The sequence below is a fragment of the Ammodytes marinus genome, assembly GCF_949987685.1.
Source record: "Ammodytes marinus genome assembly, chromosome: 5".
Classification (NCBI taxonomy): Eukaryota; Metazoa; Chordata; class Actinopteri; order Uranoscopiformes; family Ammodytidae; genus Ammodytes; species Ammodytes marinus.
In genome coordinates, this window is record NC_137234.1 from 11701707 (window position 1) to 11723867 (window position 22161).

The 22161-nt window shown below is 42.1% G+C and overlaps 1 protein-coding gene across 1 annotated transcript; it reads left to right on the forward strand.

Moving 5' to 3' along the window:
- The first annotated feature begins 2704 nt into the window (after positions 1–2704).
- LOC307251303 (transmembrane and coiled-coil domain protein 3-like) lies at positions 2705–16943 on the forward strand. Its single transcript, XM_080028637.1, has 4 exons — positions 2705–3035; positions 11646–12649; positions 14139–14274; positions 15000–16943. The coding sequence occupies exons 1-4, from the start codon at positions 2946–2948 to the stop codon at positions 15303–15305; spliced, it is 1536 nt and encodes a 511-aa protein (XP_079884763.1). The 5' UTR covers positions 2705–2945; the 3' UTR covers positions 15306–16943.
- Positions 16944–22161: the final 5218 nt, after the last annotated feature.

Below are 22161 nucleotides of genomic sequence, written 5' to 3' on the forward strand. Positions count from 1 at the left end.
AAACATTCATGAGTTTACAAGTACAGTAAGCGAATCAACCTTTGTCCTTCAAAGTCCCTCTTAACAGAGAGGAGTGCTAGTATTTCCAAAGACTGTTCACTAGGTTCAAGCAAATCTGATCCCATACAGAAACATTTGATTTTGTGTTGAGTCTTGGTTACTATGTTGACAAGCACTTATTCACAATTTCACTGTGGCTCGTACATATTTATCAGCCCACATTGGGACACGTTTGCTGTCTTAACTGGACAACCTTGCAGTAAAACCTGCATTAGCTCTTTGTATATGTGTCCCAGACTTTAATGAGCCTCTGACTTTAAATAAACGTGTCACGCAAACTCAGTTAGCACGCCTCTTGTCACTTGCCTCTGCTTCTGTAAACACAGCGTATTGTTTACATGTCCCTTCTGAATTATTAATGTCAAATCTGCATCCTTCCCCGGTGACTTATTTTTCGCATTTCGGGTCAAGTTACATGAAGGTGAAGGATTTAACAGGGTGTCGTGCGAAGGGGACTTGACTTTCAGTGTGTGTTATTAGCCAATCAATTTTTCATCAGGGCTCTGGGAACATGGGTGAACAGAGTACAGCGCCTGTTATCTTTTCTCTGCTGTAGTTACCCAGTGTATGTGTCCAGCTAATTAAAGGCACTGATAGGACCATTAAATCTTGATGACCGGAGGAATGATACAGTCTGCTGCTTTTTTTAGAAGTTCATTGTCCAGTGTATCCAGTAACTTGGGATTCTCCACAGCCCTGCTATCATATCACTGTGTCTCTAGACTTGCCTCTTTGAACCAAAGAGGGGAAAATGTGTGTCACTGTGTAGCCCATAGTCTGCAAACAAAAGAGGATTCTCTTAAGGCCTTTTGTTCACACAGGGCCCCGAAACAATTTGCAACTTCATAAACAAACACTTATTGTCTGTAACTGTAAAGGTAAAGCGATTTGTGATGCAACATGGGCTTTTGTGTGCACAGCTCGGTGGATTAGCTCATTCCAAGCTGATTCTGAATGAATGTGATCGAAAAGGGCCAGTTGGACTCTTCCCATGGCCTCTTGGGGCTTTGGGGTTTAATTGCTTGAGGGTAAATTTGTCAAGGTGCTGGAAAACAAGCTGACTGAATTGGTTTTATGAGAAACAGCAAGAATATCTTATGTTAACTTTCCTTTACTCTTAAATATACCATAATATTTTAGTGATTCAGAGGATAAAATGCATGCATGCTGTTAGCTGTGTCAATTTTTATTATAGGAGATTATCATACGTGCAACAGATCCAAGAAATTGTGGATAAATATTTTAAAAAAAAAGCATGAGACAATTATGAAACAACACTGTGGAACACAATACCCCCATACAACCCAACAGGCTGATATCAGACTGACAAAGTGTAAGCTGAAGCTACAGTTTATTACACTGACCCTTCATTATACAACACTATGTCATGAAGAGTATAACCACCATAACGTACAATATTATAACTATGTCAATGCCAGCATTCTGCTCATATATTTAGATACTTGCTTGATACATTATTTATTTTGCTTTAAAAAAATGTAATTGCTGATATTCACTTCCTCATTTCAACAGTGACACGCCTTTAATTGACACATAATGATTATTTTTACATCACACCTCACACCCTTTTCTAAAGTGCAAATTCTTCTCAAGTCATGTTGTTTTTTCTTTTATCAAACATCTTTTTTCATAGTTTCAGAGAACAATTTATTTTAGCCGTTTGTAGGATTTGTGCTGTTTTAAATATGTTGAGCCAACAGTGTTGCTGAATTATGAAAAGTGGATATGTGTTTTGTGTTATATATGCACATCTTTACACTAAAAGCAAATTTTCTCAAGACATATACTGTTTTTTTAATGTACTGGTACTCAACTTGTGTTGGCCTATTTACATTTCACCACACTTCAGAGGGAAATATGAACTAGTTGCTCATCTTTTCATGCAGTGCATATAATCGAACACTTAACTATAGGCCTATAACATATTATCCTAGATTAAACTTCCCAGCAGTGTATAAATAGGCTGCTCGACCAGCTTCATTAAAGCTGCTTACACATTAATGCATGATGCATCAGTTATTAGAATCCAGTAACACTTTTACTTTGATAGCCTACAATAAGTACACTTTTCTGATAATATTTATGTGGGACATTCCCTTTAATATATTTCTAACACAAGATTTTTCATGTAGCCAACTACTTTTATTAACTAATGGTTATGAGTAGACAACCACCGATTTGTAGGCTAGGCCTAAACAGACTTGGCCTGGATTTAAATAGTCTTCTATTTCACCCAGTATTTCAACAGATCCTTTGCCTTTTTTGTTTCGATAGAATATAGGCCTAATGTACATAGCCTGATCAAAGGCCTATAGCCTACATCTTTGTTCACTCCCAGACATTATACTTCAGACCCTTTGTATTTGAAATTCCTTTGTCATCATGAGACCCTCTAAAATTGAAACCACACTGTAAAACCACCATTGGCCACAGTGTGGGTGGATTATTGCTGAAGAAATTACGTGGCTATTGCTTTTTATCTATCACTGATAGGCACGTGTGTTGAAAGAGTTAACCCCTCCTCGCGCATCCACCCTGCACACAGAAAATAGGCGGAGTTTGGGTTCACACAAACACACACACACACTCACACACACATAGTGTTTGTAAGCTGTAAGGGACAGCCAGTGTCGCCTATAGCCCATGTGTAGGCCTGTGTGTGTGTGTGTGAGGGGCAGAGAGAGAGAGAGAGAGAGAGAGAGAGAGAGAGAGAGAGAGAGAGAGAGAGAGAGAGAGAGAGAGAGAGAGAGAGAGAGAGAGAGAGAGAGAGAGAGAGAGTGAGACGGGGCTAAAACATGGTTTCGATGTAAGGCGTGAGTAGTAAACTAGTCCTGGTCCCGACCTGGACAACCAGCAGCTTTCGAATGAGCACAAACGACGGGATTATTATGCCCAGCGCCAACGTGTCCGTGCGAACTTTATCTGAAGTAGAGAAATACCTCAGCGGCCGGACGGTGAGTATCATGTGAGAGTGTATTTCTCATCCTCGCAGTGTGTGTCATGAACGGCAGGTTCCGGACTGTACCAGCGAGTCAGCGACACACACATTGTTGATCTGTGCGTCATGTGAAACCGACAGCTGCGCCGGTTCCAAGCTGCACGTTTTGTCCTAACAAAGGCTGATAACACAGAAACATGTAGCTAACAACGTATGTTATATAGGCTAGGCTAGATGTTGCTGGGAATTGAAATAGAACTGAACTTAATGATGATCTCATATCGATGAATCTGTTTTTTATTTTTTTAAATCGACGATTCATTCGATTTAGTGTGTGTGGTCTACAACATGCTATAACACATTGGACATGTCGACAGCAATTTAACCGAGCCTGAGTTGATGTTTTTCTTAAAATTGCTTGCTTTGTTTAACCAACTACAAAACCTAAAGTTTAGGAAAGACATGCAAAGTATTCCAATGGGTAAAAAGCTAGATCCAATTCATTTTTGGGATAGCCTATTGTGTTAATCGATAACTCAAAAAATGATTAATCGATTATGAAATTTGTCTTCAGATTATTTTTCTACCAATTGACTGATCACTTTATCAACGTAATGTTTAAAGTCTTATCAAAGGGAGCATCTATCTATTTGAAGTTTAGGCTAAATAAAGTGCCACTTTTTCTCTCTCAATATTTTTAACTGCTTTGCAACAATAATTTTATGGAGCAATACACCTGTTTTTCTCCTTTTTTTAATCGATATCAATGATTTTGATGAACATCCATTCATCTATATTTGAATTTATTTAACGCTGTAGTTTGTGTGATGTTGTGTTGGTGAACAGGTGTTTTTAATTTTTGTTCTCCTCCAACCAATTATGATGGACAAAGCATTTAACTACCAGATCAATATACAGAAGACCAAAACAACAGGGGCATGGCTAAGCACTGCCTCAAACTGTAAACATGAGTCGATACGAAAACAAACTGAAGTAATAGTTCCAACAGAAACTGAAAATGTAAAATATGAAAAGCCTTGCAGGTGTTTCTGTTGTTATGGCCACAATGACTCCTGCCTGACCTACTTTTTAAAGAGCAACAATTAAACTCTTCCTGACCCATACCTTTTTTGACAGGTTGGGTGCCCAACATTGTAACCATTTTGTTACGCATTTAGGATAAACAATATCAAAGCAGATGTAGGAGGACCTTCCATTAAATTAAACATTATTTAATGTTTTCTGAAGAGAATGGATTTTCTTTCTTCTTTGTGGCCAATTTGACAACAGTGATCACATAATATGTATTTAACTGCAAGTAAATTCTTACAACATCATACATTTAACACAGTATCATATGTTCTAAATATGTGATGAGGGATGCTAATGTTTTGTTGTTATCCTGATAATCATCAACATGTTCTCAAAACACTCTTGAATCATTTTACTTTAATTTGTTTAGAAATAAATATTTGAATGAATCAAAAGATAGGGTAAAATTTGGGCTTTATTTGTTAAAAAGTCAAACGATCTTGGAAAATTTACTTTTTCTGATACAATGGGTAAGCCGAGCCTTCAGCCACAAGTGACACATTTAGGATTTAGGAATGACTGGAAAGATCCAGCGCCTCCCCTTGAGGCAACTCAAAATTAATCCAGAGATCAATATAGGAGGTTAGCGAGCTACACCGCTTTTTCAAATCACTCGTGAGAATAATACATGATTCTCCTGATAATGGAAATGTAGTATTTACAAACTATTGTGAGTGTTAAATAAAATAGTATACCCTCCTGCTCCTATCCCTTTCCTTTAGCAAAGAGAGCATGAGAATCACACAGCAAAATATCCTGATCACAGCATATGAAAATCCCAAATTTGTCTAAAAAAGTTTTACAATGTGTACAACCTTAGACTCTTTCTTTATGTGTAAAGGTGCAGTCAGTGTGTAAAGGGAATTGGCGTTCATAAGAACATAATTTTGGTACACATGGAATATTTTATCCATAAGTGTGTTTTAATAAGTGTATTATGGCTTCATTAGCTGAGAATGAGCGTTTTACATCTAGGAGCGGGGTGTGCCTCCATGTTGCACCGCCATGTTTATACAGCAGCACAGAACGGACAAACGTAACGGCCTTACATGTTTTTATTATATAGTGGGTGTCCACCGAAAAACGCACCTGTTGGAAGAAGAAGTACTATAGAATAAATACCTAAATATAATGCAGCTTCACTTCATCTCTTTATAATACAGAGAGACTTGAGTCATTGGTGTGTGATCCCATCTTTAATATCTAGCTTCTCGTCCTCAAAGGCCACTGTAGCAAAATACACCTTTATTACACACTGTAACTTTAAAACAACTGACTTCAAAATAAATCCCCTACTCGTTTTGTCATATCCTAGACCTATAGAGCATGTGTTCAGAGCCTGGTGCACTCAGTCAAGGTGGCACAGAGAAGAGGAATGCTCGGTCAACTGAGTCTTGTGCAGCCAGAAAGTCTGTCAAGGATTGAGCAGAAGGTTTTTATTCTTCCCTGGTTTTATGCCTGAGCTTTCAGTGCTACAATCCTGTCATCCATTGTCTTCAAAGGTGGAGCTTGCGATTTTAATCTACCCACCAATGGGATTATCACACAATCCTTTAGGGAGTCTTCCCTGGCAATTGTCTTTGTCGAGCCTGTTTTACTCGTGTTAAAGCTCCCCTGCCGCCCTGTGAACGGTCGCAGATAGCCCACGTCTGATTAAAATGTAACACTAACTCTTTGAAATGAGCGAACATCTAAAACTTTTCCTCTGGAGTAGAGCTTGAAAGAAATGATGTGAGCCTCTCAAGTAAGCAATTAAAGGCTTGTGGTGCAACAACCGACAAGATAAAACGGAACAACGTATCTGAGGATTTGGATGCTTAATAGCCACTGGGCCGCGTAATTATGCTTTTCCTCCTCTTGTTGGCCGCAAATGACATTCAGATTGTTTTTTGTTCCTCAAAAAAGCCATTGTGTGCAGCAGTATATAGTGGGGTAGAGGCCAACGATGATGCAACACCTCAGTTCGAGTGGCCTGTTTCCAGAAAGTGTCTTTCACCCTGGTTGCAGCTCTGTAGAGATCTGTGTGGCATTTCTCAGTAAACCCCGTGTGTGTTATCTCTCTGGTGGTTATTTCACGTCACCGGGCAAAAGGCAAACAGATTAGCCTCCACATCAGTGCAGCTATCAGCCTTTTAACATTTGTACTTTGTGAATCATACTCCAACTATTGTCCCCTTTTTTGTTCTTATTTGGTGTATTCTTTGTTTTTTAACAGTAAATGACCTTCTTGACCCCTCACAAAACACTGCTACACCATTGGCTGGACTCATTCTCTCCCTTTTTCAAATCTATTGGATATAGCTGCATGTTTATGAATCCCATTCAATGCTCTCCCAGTCCAGGCCATAATAGCACACACGCTGGGAGTGTTAATGGGCTATTGATTAAGTTTTGGACCAGCTTTTCTATGAGATAATAGCGAATGTGTCTTAAGAGTTTGATTTCCTCTGACCTCCCTGGGATTAGTCATTCAAAGAAACCAGAGACTTCAAACTCCTTTGCTAGTATATTTTTTTCTTCCTCTTTCATTCTGATGAGGCACACTGTTCTGCCTTCTATAGGCTACAGAACGCTTTTGCAATCCAAGTGTGACCACATAGGCAGCTGTGGGATGCAGATGAGAGAAGGAGGAGGAGGAGGAGGAGGAGGAGGAGGAAGAGGATATGTTGTTGGGTCAGCTTTCTGCCGACAATCAAAGATGTGCTCCCTGTTGCTCTCGCTCTCCCCCTCTCTGGTTCCCTTCCCGTTGCCCTGTGGGAGAGTGTCTGTATCCATGAGGATCAGCTGGAGGGAATACCAATAAGCACCGCAGGCTTCTTCCCCTCTGTGGCTCGGTTCTTTGCTGAAGGGACGGTTTTGTTCTATCTCGATGAGTGTGCCAGCTCTGTTGCCTTGTGTGTGTGTGCGTGTGTGTGGTGTGTGTGTGTGTGTGTGTGTGTGTGTGTGTGTGTGTGTGTAGAGAGAGCGCAGAAAGAGAGAATGCCACATAAGTGCCACCCTATATGCCAGACACCGCCGCCTCATCATTTCGATCCAATTTCTTCAGATCACTTCACATCATTGTCACCCCTCATTTGATCTTTTGAGAACAAATAAAGGAAAAATACCAACAAAAAAAACAACACCTGTGCTTGTAGTTGAATGTGTGGGTGGGTGGACGGGCCTCTGTGACCAGACACATACTTTGTAAACTGGTGGTTTCTGCCGATTAGAGCAGCGATTCTGAACACTCACACACATTACTTCCTCGTAACAGGGACAGCGCCTTCCTGTTTGTATTAGGACACGTCTGCAGGTTTTAATAGCGTGAGTTTAGCAAGAGACCTCCCCAGTTTTCTGTTCATTCTGCTAATCTCAACCAATATTTATTCCACTAACGCCGCTCAGTGTCTGCGTACATACCCCACCCAGTTCTATATCATTGGAGCGCTCTCAACTCACTCCAGTCCAGTACAGGACTTCTTTTATAGTGAATTGCTGCTTTGCCTGTTTCCTTCTGTTGCTGTGGTGGGAAGATGAGCATGAGGTCTGTTTTTGCATGAAAAGATTCACTCACTAACTAAATCATTGATCCAAGCGAGAGCACACTGCAGCGCCGGATAAGCAGCATCTGCAGTTCCTATATCCACTCACTCACCCCGACTTTGGCTCCCAAAAATGTAGATAAGATTTGTCCCGGATAACTCAACACACAGCGCTCCCCTTGTTGGGTTAAAGATTGAGGCTAATGCAGCTGGATCTTTATGTTATGCTGTGTCGCGGGGTCAGAGCATAATAAATGGGTCATCATGGTGTTGGACAGACGCCGTGTGCTATGCTATGTAGGACGGCGTGGGGGGACAAGGGGGCTCGTACGGGGTTGATGGTTTGAGGAGGGGCACCCTGAGGCCACAGAGGCCACTGGTAGATCCTGTTGCTGGAGATGATGATTATTGGGATGATGTGTGTGTGTGTGTGTGTGTGTGTGTGTGTGTGTGTGTGTGTGTGTGTGTGCTGCTCTAGGTTTGGGAGCATCCTCCCTTTGTTCTAATCCTTTTCTATTCATGTCCTATTTCTCTCTCTCTTTCTGTTTTGTCACCCACTTTCTGTCTGTCTTTTTTCCGCTCTACTGACACAGTAATATGAATGGGTGAGTCAAACAGCAGTGGGCTGGGCGTATGTCTGGCTTCTTAACGTAAATGACAAGTCAAAGTCACTGAGTGAATTCATTGTGTTGCCATAGGGCACCAATACAGGTCATCTGGATGTAGATGGAAACACACCATCTCATCCAACTGTAGCCTGGGTTGAACCTTTGACCTCTCACTTTCCCCCTGCTTACTGGGCTTTCTATTCTCCTTCCCTCATCTCTAGCTGTCCTTATAGGACTGCGATCCTCTCCCTGTTTTACCCTGCTGCCTCAACAGCCCCTGGAGAACGGCCCTGCATTAGTGTACGAGAGGGACAGAGTGAAAAGTAGGGCAGCTCCTCAGCATATTTGGGAGGACATTTTCATCAGCGTGAGGCTAATTCGTTTAGCAGAGCCACTCACCCAGAGAGACCCTCCGATTGCTCCAGCCGTTAGTCAGCGTGGGTGGAATTCTTGAAGTGGAAACTGCAAACTGGCTTATGAAACTGACATGGGAGAACTTGTGCAGAGTCTCTTATCGGGACACAGTCAGATGTCATACTTGTTTTTTTGGGTTCTAGAGCGTGTGAAACATCTGGGGCGCGTTATTCGTGTTATATGAGCTGCTCTTGTGAATCCGACCTCATCCGGCAAAAAGCCATCTTGTTTTTGGAAGAAAAAGCTTACCCCTCCTCATTCCAGCTGTGTCACACAAACTTTGTCTGGCCGTCCATTTTACTCCAGGTGCATGAGGAAAATGGAAGTTTATACATCTTTTAAAAAACCTCCCACTTCTGTGAATGTGTACTTGGATAACCGCTGCTGGCCTCAGTAGGGATCCATCAATGATGACCAGCTCACCATTTGATCTATTTTACACTCATCCTGCATCTCCTGTACCACAGAAACTTGAACTCACACTACTGTGCTCTGTGTATGTGTCTGTTCAATGGTACAGCAGAGAATATTGAACACTTTAGAGTTAGGTCAGGTTGGTGGGAGAGCGTCTGAGGAGCTAGCTTAGTTCCAGTATGGCAGAAATAGCACGCAGTCGGAGATGTCTGGTCAAACAGGCAGCTCTTTGTGTTGTTTTTGTTGGAAATCTTAAAAGACTGGGTAATGTGAGCAACCTACACACAAGCCTGCCCCACGCTTCCTCCCAAAGAAGGATATACTGTAAGCCTGTTCTTTCCTTATTTCTTTTGAAAAACAGGTTTGGCAGAAGGGCCGCTTTAGTGTGAACTTGATAGTTTTGACAAGAGATACTGTATAGACGGTGGAAGGAGCGTGATTGTGATTGGGCTCCTCAGGCTTTACGTCAGGCCAGCGAATCCATATGCAGTAGCTCGCTCATCAGAATCTTGCACTGAGCAGAGGTAGGACATGACAAAGTGTGCTTTTTTCTCTGAAGACAAAGGGTCCTGTGTTCAAGAAGAACAGATGCCAGAGAGGGGGAGAGATTGGGATGATGACAGAGGCTGAAATACCCCAGGCATGCTCTCAGAGAGAAGCGTGGCTTTCTCTGGTTACACACTATACATAAATACATATATATTGGTTATGCACAGTATAATTGTAGGCACAATGCTAAGAACACTACAAATTTCTTGAAGTAGAAACAAGACTAAAGTTCATAATGAGAGCAGCTTGCTGAAACCATATAACCCTTAGGCACATAGATACTGTGAGGTAATGCTAGCATGGTCATGCGCTGATGTCATGTAGGAATACTGTTTAACATGTGTACCATTTTAGTGTAGCTTGTTAGCACTTAGCACTAACACTTTCTTCTCAACACTTAACACAGAGTACAGCTGAGGCTGATTTGAAATACATCAGTTTTGTGGGGTTAATTGTCATAAGCCAAAGTATTGGACGAATGGAAAGTTTGGTGTTACAGGAAAATTCAGGGCATCACCAAAGTATTAGGATAGTGAAAAGCTGTTTCTGTGTGATGGTGTGTGTGTGCTCTGGTGGAGATCGCAGAGATGACACAGCAAGGTCTTGTTCACTGTAACGGCCTCACAAACAGGTCTGACTAGTTCAGTTAGGTCACAACAGGTGACAACGACAAGTAAATGGGAATGTACATGCGTTAAGTGGATAACTTAAGTCCAACAGGTTTGACAAAGGAATACTCCTGCTGAGTGTGGTTTTTTCTTAGTCTAGTATCTGCTATTCAGTATGTTACTGTGTGTGTGTGTGTGTGTGTGTGTGTGTGTGTGTGTGTGCGCGCGTGTGTGTGTGTGTGCATGCACGCCATTATTGGTAAACCTCTCTTGAATTCCACCTGACAGTCATGTGTCGAGGAGTGTCAGCAGATGCATTTGTCAATTGTAAAGATACTTAGCTTGCAATATGTAACCATGCCGTGGTGATGTGGAAAGGCTAAGCAGGATTGAGCCCTAAGTCTCTGTGAGTTTGCCGCAATCTGTTTATTCGCCTGAAACTAGCAGTGTTACGTTTTCTCATGGATTAGTGCAGCTTTATACAGCCCATAGTGCATGTTGTACACTACTTTGTATTAGGCTTCATCAGCTTACACCTCCCACTGTCACACTGGTGTTGTACTGTGATCGACCTGCCAAGCCAAAGATCTTTTGGCTTGATAGGCCAGCAGTACATTTCAGTGCAATTTCACTTGAGGTGACACTTCTGCTCTAAAAAAAAAAAAAATTCTGTCTATCATTGCTTTGCTAAGTTTCCTCTTTCATGAAGGGTCGGCAGGTTTCCAGCTGTAGCGAAACTTTCTTACCAAAATACTATTTTTACAGTTTCACTTCCTTGAATCTGCAACAGAGAATTCAAGAGTTATGTGCTCAGCAGTGAACTACATTGTGTTGAGCCTCTACCAGGATCAATGGTGATTTACTGTAAAAACAAAGAACAACAAAAAACAGACAGTGTCTGGAAAAAAGGGATTTCCTGGGCCTTGGGCTTATTTGTGACATTATCACTGACCTACATTAAATGTGCATGCTCCAATTCTTTCACGCACATTAATAGCTGTTATTTGAATTTCATAATCTGTGTCGTCTGTGTGCTATATTATAAACAAACAGGATTAAATTCTGGCTCCTAAGACATTACATACATGCCAACTAAGAGCATTACATAGACAACCAGATGGTCTCAGTGGCAAAAGCATAACCACTCAATAGAGCAGACTCAGTATGAAGTTCATATTCAGAAACATAAAAAGCATTAAAGGAAATGTTTAATCCACTGGGTCTGTGAGTCCGATTCGAAATTGAATGCAATTGTATTGATTTGCAATGAATACAACTGGCATTGTATGCCATGTTTGCCTTTGCCAGATTACTTATTTAACTAATTAGAGACATTTTCATATTGAAAGACCATCACTTCAAGTGCTCCATATCTAATATGGTAAATGTATTTTGTCTTTGTTTCTCCTGCGTGTAGGACCGGAGCTCTGATGGTAGTATTCTGAGCCTCCCCATGTCGATGCGTAGGGGTTCTTCAGAGAACAATCTGGATCTGGATCTTAGTGATGGAGGAGCAGGTTCCGCTCTGGGCTCAGAGGTCCATCGTAGTCGCTCGTGCATGGACAACCTCCAGCAGAAGATACTGAAGGTGACGGAGCAGCTGAAGATTGAGCAGTCGGCGCGGGACGAGAACGTGGCCGAGTACCTGAAGCTGGTGAACAATGCCGACAAGCAGCAAGTGGGGCGCATCAAGCAGGTGTTCGAGAAGAAGAACCAGAAGTCGGCTCAACACATTGCCCAGATGCAGAAGAAGCTGGAGCAGTACCACCGCAAGATGAAGGACAATGAGATCCTACACAGCCCGTCCACTCCTCACACGTCGGCTGTCAAACACATCACCTTACCCCGGGAGTCTACCAGAGAGCTGCTGAGGGATATGACCGGCAGTGGGCGACACCCGACCATGGACAAGATCAAGACCATCGGACCGGGCGTTTCCCTCTCCCCTCCGTTCTTCTTCAGTAAGCCCAGAGAGTTCGCCAACCTCATCCGGAACAAGTTTGGCAGCGCCGACAACATCGCACACCTCAAGAACACCCTGGATGCTTCCTCGCCGCCCTTGCCGCTGCCGCTGCCCACCGACGGCACGGCAAAGGGGCTGAGCAGCAGCACCTCCATGGTGGGCAAGCCCAAGTATCCCAGCGACGATGAGTGCTCCTCGGGGAGTGCCTCCATCTCAGCAGACAGTAACGGCCACACAGCAGCAGCGGCCGTGGGAGGAGGAGGGTCGGTGGGTCAGGCCCAGGGTCAGGACCAGCATGCCGGGGGAGACGACCAGGGCAGACTGGCCCTGAGTCTGGAGGAGGTGAGGGAAATCAAAGAGGCCCAGAACCAGCTGGAGGAGGATATAGATGAGCTAAAGACTCAGTTCAAGAGCGAGTATGGCGTCATCAACAGAACCCTGCAGGAGGAGAGATACAGGTATGCTACTTAAGATTTCATTGTCCTTGCTTAATGCAATAATTCCCAGGTTGATGTTATGTATGTAATAGCTGTGTTAGTGTTTCCAAAATGTTAAAGTGCAGTGTGTTAAAGCCACTACGAGTAACTTTGTCCGTTGGCGGCCCCTTTGGACAAAAACGGTAGTATTTTTACGACGCCAGCTGTCGTGAAGCCGTTTTCTAGCTTGTGCCGGGCGTGCGAGATTCAAATGATCAGGAAGCAATATAGTGCATGTCCGTGTGTTGAAAGTGTGAGGGCACCGGACTCTTTTCGGCTGAGTGAGAGTGGTTAGTGACACAGCATCAACTAATGCCAGTAAGTGCTACACACACCTGATTGCAATGAGTTGATGCAGTGTCACCTAACTACTCTCACGGAGGTGAAAGATTCCATGTCCTCACAGAAAGCGAATGAACGAGAGACGGCAGTTAGTATGGATCACGATGAGGTAATGTGTTTATGTTGTTGTAAATAATGACTATTTCAGATGAATAATGGTCATCTGATGATGGTGAGGCAAAGTAAACTTTGTTTTAGTAGGCTACCGCTCATTCATTTAGGAGTAAACACTGCAGTCTAGTTTGCTCCCGTGAAATTGTGTATACGTTGCTTGGCAACGCCCTCTACCACTCCCTTTTAGCTTTTCTTCATTGCATTTTCTTTTTTTTCTTTGATGGTTCAGCCCCGTTTATCAGTCATTATGACGACAAACAACTGTCTCAAACAAGGCTCCCGCTCCCCTTCCCTCACCTGAAGGGATAGTTTGCATGCGCAAACTTAAAATCGGACTGGATGTGCGACCAGACCAAACGCAGTAATAAAAACTATATAAAAACGTCTTTCTTTGCACTGATGGTCTCGTTTGCTGTTAAAGGTAATTTATGATTATCAGAGGAAACATGAGGCTGTTTAAAAGATATTTAAATGTTACTCGTAGCTGCTTTAAGAGAATTGGGCGCTTTCAGAACAGACTTGGTAGAATTGGAATATAATATTCATAACTATGTTTTAATTAGTGTATAATCCCTTAAAAATAAAGTTGTTTATTTCTATTACCTTATAATGTAAATAGGAACGGAGCGCACCGCCATGTTGCATGGCCTTTTCGGCCTGATGTGTTTTTAGTGGGTGTCCTGGGGAAATGCACCTGTTGGAAGACAAAGAAGAAGTACTATAGAATAAATAACTAAATACATCTTCACCTCATCACTTGATTGTGGAAAGACTTGAGGCAGTGGTTGATGATGCGATCTTGAGTCACTAGCTTCTTGCGTTTTAAGGCCACTGTAACTGCTGTAGATTCTCAGAACCGGACACAAGTTTTAAATCTAGAACTTTCACCACTAGATGACGCCAAAACACTCTTTTATTACACACTGTATCTTTAATATCAGAAGCAGAAGCACTTCATGTACAGAGCATTCCAATCTGCCAATGAGTCATAGTTTTAAACTAATATTTTTACCAGGTATGAGCGACTGGAAGACCAACTGAACGACCTGACGGAGCTTCACCAACATGAGATGTCTAATCTGAAGCAGGAACTGGCCAGCATCGAGGAGAGGGTTGCTTATCAGGCTCATGAAAGGGCCAGGGACATACAGGTAAATATTAGTGAATCTGTTAGGTAGTGATGCTTGAGTGGGAAACTGCAGACTATGTAGCCTACCATCATTGGTCTGATTGATGAACACAATGACGTATAAAGGTCAATTCATTAGTTAAGTCTGACTGTGTATAATAGTATATTTCATTAGATAACATAAAAATCATGGTCTGTTTTGTCTTTTGACATGAATGACAAATTGCTATGACAAGTTCTTCTTTCTCCATCTCTCTCTCAGTTGATGATACACAATTATCCTTTGATGAGAATGTGGGTAAATGAGGATTAAAATTGGCAATTCTGGAGAATGCTTATTGTCAAAATATTGTCAAAATCTTCTCACTATCTGCTACCTGTCGGTGCGCTGAAAAACAATCTGGTGGTACAGTAATACACAGCCTAGAGGCTCTGTAAACTAATATGTAAACAATGGGGGCCAACCATAGCCAACAGCATGTTTACAGAGCCTTGGCTGTGGATTAACATCAGACTTCTTTCAGCGCATACACAGTAAGGACAGTTATCGGATCGTCACGAGATATTTACTGATTTTGACAAAACATGAAGTGAAGAGAATCACTGACTCTAATTTTTTAAATGGTCAGCGAAATGCCCTTTGGTCACTTGGGAAAAAACATCCAGACTCATCAAGTCTCTCTCTCTCTCTCTCTCTCTCTCTCTCTCTCTCTCTCTCTCTCCCTCTCTCTCTCTCTGTGTTGACAGGAGGCTCTGGAGTCGTGTCAGACGCGAGTGTCCAAGCTGGAGCTCCAGCAGCAGCACCAGCAGCAGACGGTGCAGCTGGAGACCCGGGACGCGCGAGTCCTCCTGGGGAAGAGCATCAACATCATGCTGGCCATCATCACAGTCATCCTGGTGTGCGTCTCCACCGCCGCCAAGTTCGCCGCTCCGCTGATGAGGAGCCGGCACCACGTCATAGCCACCGTCCTGGGCGTTTGCTTTCTCACCATATTCTGGAAGAACTGGGACCGTTTACAGTTTGCCATAGACAGGTTGCTGGTACCCGCCTGATTGAGTGAGGCGCAGTGACACGAACGCCGCCGGCTGACAGGATAGGACTGTCTGAGAGGATTGGTTGTACAATCGTCACAAGACACGATCGTCACGCATTTAGTCAAGTCAGACAGAAATGACATCTTTGGTTGATTTTTTTAAAATCTTGTCTAGAATGTTTGTCGCTAACAATTTTAAATTAACCTTTAAAATAATACAAATATGACAGTATGTAAATGTTGTGTTTTTCCCCCAAGGATAGCTATGAAATCATCACAAGATATAAATAGTCAGTTCAAGGTTTAGGAAGGGTGGAGGGAAGTGTATTATCACTACAATGCAGCAACGTGGGCCCTACTCTTCCCCAAGGTTTTCTTGAGGACATAATCAATAGATGAGCTAAGATTTGGCAAATTACTTTTGTTTTATCATGTGGCTTCTGCTCAACTTCTCTCAAACTGTTGCAAGCATTTACATGCACACACAAACAAAACCTCAAGTTTGGTATCTTGTTGGCCTCAGCTATGAAATGCTAATGGGGCTGGTAGGCACATTTTGTTATCTTTGCACAGAGACAGGCTAGCTGTTTCCAATGTTTTTAGTCTTAATGCTAAGCTAAGCAAACTGGCTACTGGTTTGTAGCTTGTTATTTAGCATACAGACACGAGAGTGGTATCAATCTTCTAATCTCTCTGCAAAAAAAGAACTATTCCTTTTAATGAAGAATCTCCTGACTAAAGCACAGAGGCAAAGGACATTGTGTATTTTTGTTTTCTTTCTTCCTTATTGCCTTGTCTGCCCTGTGTGGTCAGTCAGCTCTTAAAGTCTTGTTCTGTTTACTCTTCCCGATGGTTAAAGTGCAATATACTTGATTTCTGAGAGCACAGATTTGAAATCGTCTCTTAAAGGAGTGACCGTTTCTCGTCAATGTTTTATAGTGGCCGTGTGTTGATGCTGGGAAGTGGGTGAGGAACGTGTCATTAATGTTGGCATGAGAGAGATCCATAACCACGGAAGCCACTGCTTGGCTCCTATAAGACCAGCTGTCTCCTCTCTCAAGGGCCAAGAAAATAAATAGAAAATCAATTCCACTGCATTATAGTGCTGGAAGCATGGTAATATCAGTCCGTCACTTGGCTCACTTTATGTCTTATTGGTCTAATGTTTGTCTTTTTACCAATAATCTTTTCAAAAAGCAAAGGGTTATACTGTGATACAAGGCCTTTTTCCTTGGAAGAAAAGGCAATTCCCTCTTTTTAAAGAAGACACTGATGATTAAGGAGCATGTTACAGGCTCTATTGTGATGAACTACAAGCCTATTTTTTTATTTTATCTTTGGACTGACTAAGGTCTTATTTCATGTTTGTCTCACGAACATTACCTATGAGGATCTCCCATGAAGCTACAGACCTCTTTTGGATGTTTGTCTGCCATAATAACATGTTTATGTTGATGTCTGTTGATGTATCTTTGTTGTTCTACTTACAATATCATAAAAAAATATTGTTTTCCATTTTTCAAATATTTGATCAAGTTTTCCCGCAGAGCGACAGATATGGTTTACATTCTCTTTTCATCTCTGTTGCACTATGTGATCAATCAGTTGTATTTTCATGCATTACGTGCCTTTGTCTGACAATTTCTGTTAAATTAAAACAAACCTTTTTAATCGACTCACGGCTGGTGTTGGATTTGTTTGGTATTCAAAACCAAAAACCCTAGAAAAACCTAATAAGTGTACAAGTTGTGATCCATTAATAGGAATACCACACTTACAGTATGTTGCTTTTTTCTTACTACTAAATCCTCTCTCCTTCACCACCACTAGGGGGTGTAGGTGCTGCACTGTTGACACAAAACAGAGAGCAAGAAGAAAACTTATTGGAAGGCTGCAGCATCCTACACAGCCTTTATGGTATACCAACACGATTTCAGGCATGTTTTACATCATAAATTATTCTCTTCCATTCTGGCAAAAATCAATGCCACCATTTCATGCAGATGTTAAAGGTGCAGTGTGTAATATGACATCATCAAGAAAGTTCCACAACGTTCTAGAATGCAACACTCCCTGGGTAACCCCAACCCTTTTCGAATAATAACAGAAGCTACAGTGGCCTTCAAGGACAAGAACAATTCTAATTTCTAAACAATGCACCTGATGACATTCCAACTATGACACTTTCAAGATGGCGGCACTAGGCCTTGGTCCAAGATATGCAGAAATATGGACATATATGAGACACTTTCTAAGGGAAACAAAATAATTCAAAAAAAAATGTTCAGCTATTATGCACTAAATTAAATGTACTTATGGATATTATAATTACTGTCTAAAAAATCTGCCAGGAAATAAAACCCAAAATTCTACACACTGCAGGTTTAAGACCACAACACCACAGAATACAAGAGACATCATTTCCCCCTTGCAGTAATATTATAAGCAATGTGGAAGGGTAGCGCCCTCTGGTGTCCTACAAAATAAATATTGAAAGCAGTTTTTTCTACCCATTTAATATTGTGAGTGCATGGCAGCAGTTTATTTTTTGGTATATTTCCATTAAAACAGATCTAGGTCACACTGTACCCAATGCTGTGAACTGGAATGCTTTATAGAAACTGATTGGTTTCCCATCAGGGTGGATTTTTGGAACCTAGGAGGCTGATGATCAGAGAGAGATTGATTCAATTCAGTCACTGCAACATTAAGTAGGCCAAGCTGGTATACTATGCAACAGCACAGTTCAAACAGCTACATAATAATAAATAAAAACAGGTCATAAAACTAGATGTGGAATATATCACCTTCAAAGAGCAGATATGCAACATGTCACACAAAGTAAATAGTAAATGTGCAACAATGCAACATCAACATCACCAACATAACTGCTGCTTTTCAGGGAGCAGACCAACACATGTTTGGTGTACACAGGTTCATGCATGGTCAAAATCAGCTGCAATGCAATATGGGTCACCTGGCACAGTGGTTTGCCTGGTTTAGTCTGCGTGACTAGTGCCTGCCTGCATGCAAAACAGAGGGACAGACAGATGGTGAGATACGGAAACATGAATGGGGATGATAGACAGATAGCTTAACGGGGGATCTCTAGGCACACACTGTGTTCCTGTACCTTATGAGAGCTTAAAAGTGATTTGTTTGTGCATATATCCGTGTGTGTGTGTGTTTGTGTGTGTGTGTGTGTGTGTGTGTGTGTGTGTGTGTGTGTGTGTGTGTGTGTGTGTGTGTGTGTGTGTGTGTGTGTGTGTGTGTGTGTGTGTGTGTGTGTGTGTGTGTATGTGTGTGTGTGTGTGGGAGGACTAGATGTGATTATTGCATTTGTGGAGCAACTAAGGCCTCTGGGGGAGAGAAAAATACTTAGATTGGTGTGACGCAGACATCCTGACTAACACACACAATCAGATGCAACAGCCACCCACCCACCCACAGCCACACACACACCCACAGCCACACACACACACACACTCACACACACACACACACACACACACACACACACACACACACACACACACACACACACACACACACACACACACACACACACACACACACAAAGGCTTGAAAAGATGGGATTATGCGCTATATTTGTAGGTGTGAACAGAGGGCAATATTTTCTTCCCCAATGTCTCTCCCCCCTCTCCTGTGTATTATGTGATCTAAAAAGCGAGCGCATCCCTTTGATGTGTTTCTCAGATCCGGTGGGTTTTCCATTGAGCTCTCCCTCATGGCTCCCGGAGCTTGTTGGCCTATTCACTGGGCTCCATAATGAGCTGCTAATTATCCCAGGACCTCATCAAGTCTCTTTTTGCTCCCGCAGTTAAGCAACCTCCTCACACAGGTTGGCATGGTGACCGTTGGGGATGGGACCTGCATAGGAGAGGGCCACCAAAAAACGGACTGCCAGGGCTTCACTCCTGCTCTCTGAGTGGGAGTGAGAGGGACACTTTCCTTCTCTCTCCCACTCACAGGAAAGAGAGAGAGAGAGAGAGAGAGAGAGAGAGAGAGAGAGAGAGAGAGAGAGTGGGAAGTGTGCAGATAGAATTAGCTTGAAGTGTGCCTGGTTTATATATATTGTGAGTTCCACATAGATATTTTTTTTGAATTTTTGCATTTTACAGGACGTGTGTTTGTGTTTTTCAAGAGCATGAACTCATATTATGGGAAAGGTTTGACCTTTCTGGCAAGTTCCACACTGATTCAGACTCGTGTGGCAGCACTCGCCCCTTTCCATTTCCTGTTTATGGTGTCATGGAAACAAGCTATGTTCCCTTCCTCTGCCTTTACACTATAACATAAAAATGTAGCCTGCGTCCAGCAAAGAGCTGCGGCTGCCTTCTTACCTCAGCGGTCACATGATCTGCAGCTCTGACGCAGAGGTGTCTGTGACCAGAATTAGGACTTCCAATGATTAATACATATAAATGGCTGCTAGACAAATTCTAGATTTATGGAGGCATTTATCATCAAGGCTTTCATATAAATCACCTTGTAAAAAGGCCCTAATTCAAAGGCACCTACAATTTCCTTTAGTTGCCAGGCAACCACAGAGCGCCACAGTGATGCTTGGAGTTGGAGGCTGCAGACTCAGTGGTGTAAAGTGGATTGTGTGGTGAATCACATTCTTTTATAGCTCTAAGGTTCCATTACATGGCCAGCTGACAGTGACAATGATACAGTGTCACTGGAGAGTAATTATACTTCCTGTTTATCCTTCTGGTGTACTAGCAAATGATGTTGGTTATTGTGGGGGCTTGCGCAATATGGGTTGCAACCTGATCACTGCCACTGGACAAGCAGTTAAACATTATCATCATTAGAGCTGATTTGACAGATTTAACAACATACGGTACTTTTGCTTGTGTGTTGAAAATGTGCTCATTGGAGCAACAACAGCAATATGATATTTGATAATATTTTTTCTTTTTCTTTTGTCTATCAACATCTATCAAGTCTATTTACTCTAATGACTGCATGCCATATTTGCTGTCTAATATTGCTCTGTATTTGACGGCATTTAAGTCTCTTTGTTACTCAGGGCTTGATTAACCCACTATTCAGCCCTGATACAAAAATTTGCTTTTGGATCCCTTTGGCCCCCCCTGTTCTTCCTGTTCTCTGTCTATGTAATCTATCACATCCAAATTCCTATTTAAAGCACACTGCAGACACATGACCAAAACAGAGCTTAAAGGAGAGTGAATATTGGATTTACAATTGTCTGGTCGCCACAAACCCGACTTAATATTAATCCTAATATGTATATGTGTCTGTTGGATGTCAACCACTCGGTGATAATATGTCAATGCCTAATGTTATTAGGTCGTACATTGGTAAAATAAAGGCCATTTGGGCCGTTGACAGCTTTGCCTGGTTGGTAATTCAGCTTCGATTGTAAGACATGTGCTTTAATGTTTTTTGTCTTTGAAAGGTTTTTCTTTGAGTTCTAAACATCAACCTCCTAATGGACTGCAGATACAGTAAACAAACAAGAGCTATGTGAGGATGTTTTTAGTTAGGTTCCGTACAAATGCTTTTGTCAGGACGCTAACATTTGCTATTTAGCGCTAAACATAATCAACAGAGAATAATGCTAAAAACGTTCTTTTTGCAGATCTCTAGACAAAAGTATTAGACAAATTGAAAATATGAACTGATGATGATGATGCTAAACGACAAGTCAGGGCATCACCAAAGTTCTTCATCCTGTGGGCACCTTAGATATCTGTCCTGAATTTACTGGAACTCCATCCAACAGTTATGAACACATTCCACGAAAAAACAGAAATGTCAACCGACATGTCAGGGGATCACAGTCAGCTAAAGCCATTAGGATTCATCCTCTGGGGACCCGAAATGTCTGGGGAAGATCAGTGATCACATTTTTACTCTGTCATGGCTCTGTCTTAGTTAAAGATGATTTGGAGGCGATTTCAAGAGCGGCCAAGACAAATGCAGGGATTTCACCAAATGCATTGATACATACATGCAGTCAATGGCAATAAAGAGGTGAATGAATACATACTAAATTGTTTTGTTGGGTGTTTTTATGGGAATATGGCTCTTTCAGGTCAATTTGAGGAATGCCTATGGTTTTCATGTTCCACATTTTATTGTAAGTGCTTCTTGCCTGGTGGGACTCTCACAGGTCTGGCCCTTGGTCATTACTTGGTCTGGGTTTATGAGGTCTTGATTACAACAATAGAAGAGATATTTACGGGAATTTGATATATTTCAAACTGGAACTCAGTGGTGGACCTCCATCGGACTGACATTGCTGAGCTTAGATTCATGAATAACAGTCATACATTCTGCACATAATCATGATGCACATTTCTGAGTAAAATCCTTTTTAAACTACTCCCATTCAATCAAAATCATTCCGCTCAAGAGTTCATGAATGGAGATGTTGACTGTGAACCCACAGAGACGCTTTGCAAATGCTTTAAGAAACTGTTGGCCTTTTGTGTGTTTGCGTCTGCGTGCGTTCGTTTGTGCTACATTTCAATTACAGGCTCACATTCCTGAGGGTCTGCACTGTAGCTGTGGGTGCCTTGCGTATGACTTGTTGAATCTGGACAAAAACAAAGACCACACAGTATGAGTGGTGTGGGTAGAATCCCTGCGTATGACCTCACATTCTGTGGGGGGGGGGCTCATCTCTAACACACTCCCACTGCAGGCCGATACAACCTTGAGGGTGAATGGCACTTGTAGATAGTTTGATTTTCATTTTAACTCTGATTTTGGATGGGGATCACTGCAAAGAAAAAAATGTATTCTATCTTCCAAAAGCACAACAGTTAACAGTGACTGTAGTGTTCCTCAGCAAATATCTTTATCGCTGGGTCCAT

Bases quoted from the DNA above. Each gene is read 5' to 3' on its own strand.
- LOC307251303 (XM_080028637.1), top strand. From the start codon at position 2,946: ATGAGCACAAACGACGGGATTATTATGCCCAGCGCCAACGTGTCCGTG. The intron at 3,036-11,645 runs GTGAGTATCATG...TCCTGCGTGTAG, and splicing joins AATACCTCAGCGGCCGGACG to GACCGGAGCTCTGATGGTAG. The intron at 14,275-14,999 runs GTAAATATTAGT...CTGTGTTGACAG, and splicing joins AAAGGGCCAGGGACATACAG to GAGGCTCTGGAGTCGTGTCA.